This window comes from Bacillus rossius, chromosome 1 (assembly GCF_032445375.1).
Source record: "Bacillus rossius redtenbacheri isolate Brsri chromosome 1, Brsri_v3, whole genome shotgun sequence".
NCBI classification, from domain to species: domain Eukaryota; kingdom Metazoa; phylum Arthropoda; class Insecta; order Phasmatodea; family Bacillidae; genus Bacillus; species Bacillus rossius.
Window position 1 is genome coordinate 114,427,705 of NC_086330.1, and position 7,319 is coordinate 114,435,023.

At 31.5% G+C, this 7,319-nt stretch overlaps 1 protein-coding gene across 1 annotated transcript in view; it reads left to right on the forward strand.

Moving 5' to 3' along the window:
- The window catches only part of LOC134542430 (ecdysone-induced protein 74EF-like), a 79,325-nt gene extending 72,798 nt beyond the window's left edge, over window positions 1-6,527 (forward strand). Inside the window, exon 7 of the mRNA XM_063386660.1 lies at window positions 172-6,527. Coding sequence (XP_063242730.1) covers window positions 172-280 — 109 coding nt within the window. The 3' untranslated portion in view covers window positions 281-6,527. The remainder of the gene's footprint in view (window positions 1-171) is intronic.
- The last annotated feature ends 792 nt before the right edge of the window (window positions 6,528-7,319 follow it).

Sequence of the window (7,319 nt, forward strand, 5' to 3'; positions counted from 1 at the left end):
TAAGACCAGTAATGTTTCCATACTTATTCATCATTACGTGGGTTAGTTCACATGTGCAGTATCATTGTTTTTCCTTATTCTTGTCACCTGCTGATTCAAAACATGTACAATTGTTTTTCCTTATTCTTGTTGCCTGCTGATTGAAAACATGTTGGTGCGTGGCTGCCGCAGGTATTACTACCAGAGAGGCATCCTTGCGAAGGTGGACGGCCAGAGGCTGGTCTATCAGTTTGTCGACGTCCCCAAGGACATCGTCGAAATAGACTGCACCGGCGCGTGACCTGTCGCAGCGGCAGATCTTGGCCCACGCTCTTGGAAGAGTACATATCGTGAGTGAACTGGAACTCGGGACACCTCCCTGATTGATAGTGCCTTTTGGAAACAAGTGCACACTTGCGTGTTGGACCATTTTTCTTTCGCTGCTGGATGCACACTCGGAACCTGCAATGTCGTCCATCGATTCCTGTGCCGGACGTTGCTCCCAGGTGTTTGTTACAACGCACCTGCTTTGTTCTCAACGAAAATTTTTTTAAGATGGAACAGAAAATTAAATAACTTAATGTTTTTTAAATGTACGTATGCCTCATTAAAAAAAAATAACAATGAAAGAAATTAATATTTTACAAGATCTCAGGAACTTCTCCGACTAAAAGAAATTCTTAAAAAAAATGATTTTGAAAAGAAGCTTAGCTATATTTTTGTAAGTGTTTGACTTTGGTGCTGGGTGCATGCAAAATGTCATTTTTGTAATGCAGTCTGTGAAAAAATATTGTGTTAAGAAAAAAAATCCTATTGTGGTCCAATAAATTCCAGATACCTTGATTCTTGATTTGATTCTACCAAAACTAATTTGAGTTTTCAGTAAAAAAATGTTCTTCTGTTTTTTAAACACTCATTTGCATTGCATTTTATGTGTCACTTCAGCTACCATTACTAAATATAAATGTTTCCAATACCCTGTACCGTCATAAGAAATTCTTTCGCTCAGAGAAAATATTGTAAGAAAACATGTGGGAAAAGAAACAGTTTGCCTCTAAATATGTAGCAAAGAGTTATGTAATATCTGTTGAAATCTTGTAACTCACTTATTTTGTAATAACTGAAATTGTAGGGCCTAGGTGTAAGGTATTTTTACTGTATTCAGCCACAATATGACTGTGCTATATTTTTGATCATGGAAAAAAAAAACATTTTGTGGTCATTATGGAAAAGTTATTAGATTAAAGAAAAATGTACTCAAATTTAATGTTGAGTGTTGCAATGCTTTTTCGCAGCTGGAACATAATATTTGCCATGTTTTTTATTCTTTTAAGCAATTTAATTCAGAATCAGTTGTTGAGATAAGTCAGTTATCTCTTGCAACCAGCGTCAACCTGCCCTTGTATCATAATTTTTGTAATTTGCCTTTCAAGTGCTGTGCTTATTGTCAAATACTGGGGAGCCTATCATGGTTGTGACTGTACTTAAGTAGTGAGTGCACTTGAACGTGTGTGTTTGACACACGGGTGGAATGGTCTGTTGTATTAGAACAGTGCTGAATAGTTGTACGTACACTGAAATGCAGATAGTAGTGTGTAAACATGTGTGTTTGGAAACTGTGATCAGAAAATAATCTTTCTTTTTTTATGTTCATAATTTTTGTTTGTATAATTTTGAGAATGCCTTTGTATTGTGTTGTTGATATTTTCTAAAGCCAGTTTTCTATAGGTGTTTCATTGCTGGTGTTTAAATGTGCTTTATGTAATGTATCTTCTTGTGTGCACATAATTTGTACGAAAGTATGAAAGTAAGTTCAGCTATGCCATCAGAAACACCAAGTAGGGTTGCCAACTCACTGAATGTACCAGCCATTTAATGAGAAGTAAATAAACAATCTGCCACTTGATATACTTCATTATAATGACTTTCATGTAATATTACTTCAAAAAATCATTACATGTAGGTACTGATGTAAAGTTTTTGGTATTGTTAACAATTCATCCCTCTGTAAGAAACAGTGAAGGTTGTAAAAGAAACATAATTTTGAATTTTAGAATAATTTTGAACATTTTTTTGTATACATAGAATATCAACTTTCAAGAGCTCATAAACACATGTTTGGCAACCCTGTTTTTTAGTGCAGGACTAAATTTTGATATGGGAGAGTTGATGTAACCATAACTAATATACCAATATTTACTCTTATCTGTTTCATGTTCAGAACTGTAATGTAACAACATTGTATTTTACTGTTTCTGTATTGGAATTAATGACATTCTGGATTAGTACTATACTAATAACTAAAATTTGATATTAAATATATATCTATGTTTCTGTAGGTAATGAAAGTTTTGCTGTATGTTTAATCTTGCTATGCAGTTGTCTTGTCTATACTGTCATACAATTTTTTTTTTTACACATAGTTGAAAATCATTGAAAGAATGAAATGCTTACACATTTAGTTAAAATTAATTATCAACTAAACATTTGATTATTTTTAATAGGATTTTGATGAGTTATTTATAGTGTAAATTCAGTTGTGAATATTTTTAGGTACTTCAAACTGAAATGCAAATGCTGTAGTTAAAATATTTACCTCTGGTTTTGTATTTTTTCATTCATGGTTTTCAATCATGAAAAATAATATATCGTACTCATTACATATTAACCATCTCTGTGCACATTTTTATGTCTTTCTCATCAGAATTGATGTTTTTGATGTTGTAATGATGCATTGATGGATATTTAATGTATGCAATGCACAATAATCCGGCCATTTAATGAAATTGCAAACCCCTTTGTTGACTGCAGAGTATTTAGTATTTTGTTTGGTTTGGAAAACTTCCTCATATGTATATGTTGCTAACAGAATAAATAGCCTATATTGTTTTATGAAACAGAAAGTAAGTTTAGAGTTTTTGTTTACAATGGATGATGGCAATATTCAACATTAACATCATACCTTAATGCAATGGAACTAAAAAAATCATTCACATTATCATTTTATACTTGAATGACTAGCCCAAATTGTGTGGACGTGACCAATACCTTTATCATTACAGCATTTAGTTTTACAAATGATTCATGATTTATTTAAGTATGTAGTAGTAGTAGTAGTAGTAGTAGTAGTTGTAGTTTTCAAAGCTAGAACATTCCAGTTGCATAGTGTATAGTCCACAACAAAATCTATGAAGATTGTATGCGGTGCTAAAGTTGTACATTGTCACAATGCACAATGAAGTACATGGTCATTAAAAACAATATTCAAAATGCTTTGCAGTCTACTTGTTGCAATTGTTGTGAATTATTTTTTGTAAAGTTAAAATTTATTCTAAAATTTATTTTCTGCCTATGTGAAATTCATTAAAGTTTCAAAATGATTCTTTGTACAAAAAATGCAAACATTTCTGTGATGTATTGAAACGGGAAAAGCGGGGCAGCCAAATTTGTGGTTGTTGAAGGAATACTTCTGGTGCTTTAAAACTGTGCAGTGTAGTTTTGTGGTGAGTGGGGGATAATCTCTCTTGGAAGACGTGACTGACAGAGTTTTTTTTAATATTGTAGGGTTTTTACCTGTGCCGTGCTGATGGTTCTAACTCCATCATTGGTGCTGGAAGGAAAAAGAAAATTATTTTTAATGATGAGAATTATTACGTAGTGAGGCTAGTTGATTGTTAATGCATGATGGTTTGTAAAAAAAATTGCGTCCATAATATTGTGATGTCATTTTTGAATGTTCATGTAGTTTTGTGGAAATAATTTTTTTTAAATAATGAATCCATCTATAATTTTAATTTTCTGCACGCAATGTTTGGAATTTTTCTTTTGAATCAGTGCTAGTTGCAGTTAAGAATTTTTCTCTCCATCTTGCATATGTCAGTAATACCACAAAAAAAGTAACTTTACCAGCTTTGGAATGGCTGTTTCCTCTGGGTTCCTATAAAAATAGTTTCTCACTTGGCAGTTTGTAGTTTTGTGTAAAGCCCAGTCCTAGGTCTTGTTGCTACTGAAAATGAAATCACTTTTATTACCGCATTTCTTTGGAACAAAGCAAAGTAATTAAATTTAACTTTTGAAAAAATCCTTGTTGAATAAAAAAATTGGAAGATAAAATTTTTTAACATCTCTACTTCAGGATTAATATTCATTTCAGGTCCTGTATTTTTTTTGAAAATCATTAGTACCTTCTTTTATCGCATAATTGTCGCACGCGCATAATCATCGCACCTATATTTTAGGGCGTCAAAATTAGAATTAAAAAAACCTCTCGCGTAAATGTTGCATGATGTTTTTGGTCCCACTATTAGATTCTGAGCTCTTTGTGTAGGTATCTTTTCCATATAAAACAATGTATTTTAAAGTATAAATCTAATATTTATTCATAAATTACCTATTACTTATTTAATTAACGGAAATATGAAGTTGCCTGATGTGTAAATTTTCTTTTAAAGACGTTTTTAAACGTTATAACCTTTATCTGTTCATCTGCGTTGCCACGGTGTACCACTTATAGAAATATAGCCAGTGCTAGTTGGCATCATTCATGTTTGGTTATGTTGCTTCTCGTATAGAGCGCGCACATGTAGTCGAATATCGATACTGATATCTCGCCAATTGCATGCAACCCGCACTCTCTGTTACGTGCCGAGTTAACTACATTTGATGGCCCGCACTCTTTCGTGGTAAGTGTCTACTACGACGATAGTTATGCGTTAGTTCACATTTGCATTCACATTTTGTTTTTCTATTTAAAGTTGAAGAAAGGTTTTTGTTGCATGAGTTATTAATTTAAATTGTTCGGCGTGCTCTTGTATACTCCACTTTTCAATAAACATACTTTCCGTGAATGTGTTTTGTTTTTATGAATAACTTCACCTAATAAAAAAATTTTTTTTTTGCGCTTTTGAATTTGATATTAGTATAAAATGTGTGACCATTATGCGATAAAACACGGTATTTTACTGCATATGTTAAAAAAAATGTGTATAAGAAATAAAAAAAAAACCTTTTTTTAAGTGACCTGAATTTCTAAGATTTCTTAGTGACTAAGCATTTAATGAAAAAAGTCAATAAAAGTACACATTGTATGACACCAAGACACACTGTATTGTAATAACCTAACCAAAACACAACCAGAGCTCAGAAAATTATACACATGCTTTAAAGATAATTGAGTGGGGGAAAAGATTTTTTAAGTAGTGACTTAATGCCGCAAGATAGACTGGGCCTGAACTCCAGCACCAAGATGTATTGTAGTGTTATATTTCTTGAAGTCTTGTACTTTGCCTTGGTAGTATTGTGATAACGGTTACAATTCAGTCATCAGACTTCACTTTTTTCTGGAAATTATAAACATATATAAATAATATTGTGCCTCTGTATCGTATTAGCAAAAGATTAATAGTAACACATAGATTCATCAAGTATAAACGCAAAAGAATGTTTGATAAACTTAAAAAATTATGTATTCTGCATCCGTGATTAAATTACGATTATTTAATGTCTAAAAACTTCTTTGATACAGCAAAGGTTATATTACACTGTACCTGTAGTACTCAATGGAAAGACAAACTTACTATGATAATTAAGACAAATTTCTTAAACAGCTTATATATTAACTACTTAGTGTGCACAGTTATTCTTCTGGCTGAAATCATTTTCAATACCATCTCTATCCTCTGGTATTAGCTTTTTTCCCCTTCAAATTTAATGATTATCCATAACTGCAGTAACTTATTCATGATATTGCACTTGGGCTGTGCATTTTCAATACTGTTTACTTCTTTGCTTAAAAAGTTTGCAAAGCAAAATTTTTCTATGCTGGCAAAGTTTTTTTTTTTCTTTCTTTCTGAACTGAAGATAACTACAATTATTTCCTCTAAAAGTGATGCTGTTTTAAAGTAGGTCTTGTTTCTAGTAAAAATCTCTCTTTACAGTTCTGAGACACTATAATAATTTTAAGAGATAACTTTATGCAGAGTTTCCTCAAAATTTCTACTGCAATTAAACAGAGAAATGAATGTACGTGCATGTGTGATCATTAGCATCAAGCAAATGTACTAATATAGTTGCGGGGAAGCGAGCAAAGTGCATTTTCTTATTTTTCCGTGGGTACCTTAGTGGGTATTGTGTCATCCTGTTTGTACTGCCGAGCATATGTTAGTGCAATGATGGACTTGGCGCTCAGTCGAGTTGCATCGACAGAGTGCCAAGACTTCATTATATGCAACTGTCAGCTGATGATTTTCAAAGGGAAGAGTTTTAGGTTGCGACGAATCAACTACCTGAAAGAAATACTTAATTTTAAGATACTGTATGTATAAAGCAAGATATGTATAAAACATTATTAAATTATGGTTATTAAGTGTTATGGTGATATTTTCTTACACACCATTGTAAATATACAGGTTGCAACATCTGTGCAGCAAGAATTCCTGTTTTCTGTACAATGTAGAATGTATTCTATTAATAATTATACATGTTATACTCAGTTATGGAGTTTAAATGGAATCTTTTACATGATGTGAAATAAAAGTTTTACCACTCAATCCAGCTGGTATCATTTGATATTGTATTTTAATTACACTATTAGCAAATATTTATCAAAACAATATTTCAAAAATATTTATTATTACTTAAATTAAAAACAAGTGAAGCAAAGAATTGATTCATAAAGTATTTTACTTAACTAATGCCGAGTTTTGTTAACATGCACTATGTAGAACCGTTGTAGTGGCATATTTAGAAAATTTATTTTTCGAATAATCACTTGAATTTAATCACTAACTTTGCAAGTTTCTACCATAATTGTAGTGTTTTGTAAATTATGGCTGTGTGCTGGATAATGCTGATTTATGACTTAGAATGAAGTTTAGATTCTTTCTGTAAGTAACGTACTTGGTTGATGAGGAAATAGCAATTTATGTTGCAGTTCCACAGTTATTAATGGTACAGTATACAAAATTATTTATATATGTGAGCCAGAAAGCAAAACGGGACCTCTTGTTAGCAATGTCAATTTTTCAATACAGTCAAAACTAGTGGTTTGAGTCAAAATTATCGATTTTTGTGATTTATCATAGTTCATTTTGTCCTTTACATCTTGTAATTAATACAAAACTTTTTTTTCATACCTTAATTATTTCTTAAATGTAAAAAAATTAAGATTCTGTGTTGTTTTGAATTTTTAAGTGTGTATTTCTCAAAATGTTCATTTTCATTTAAAAAAATTTAAATGCCTGTAACTTAAACAAGAATAATCATAGAGACATTATTTTTGCACCAAATTTGCACTAAAATTTGCTGTGCAGAATTTAGAGCTTATTAAAAAAATATTGATA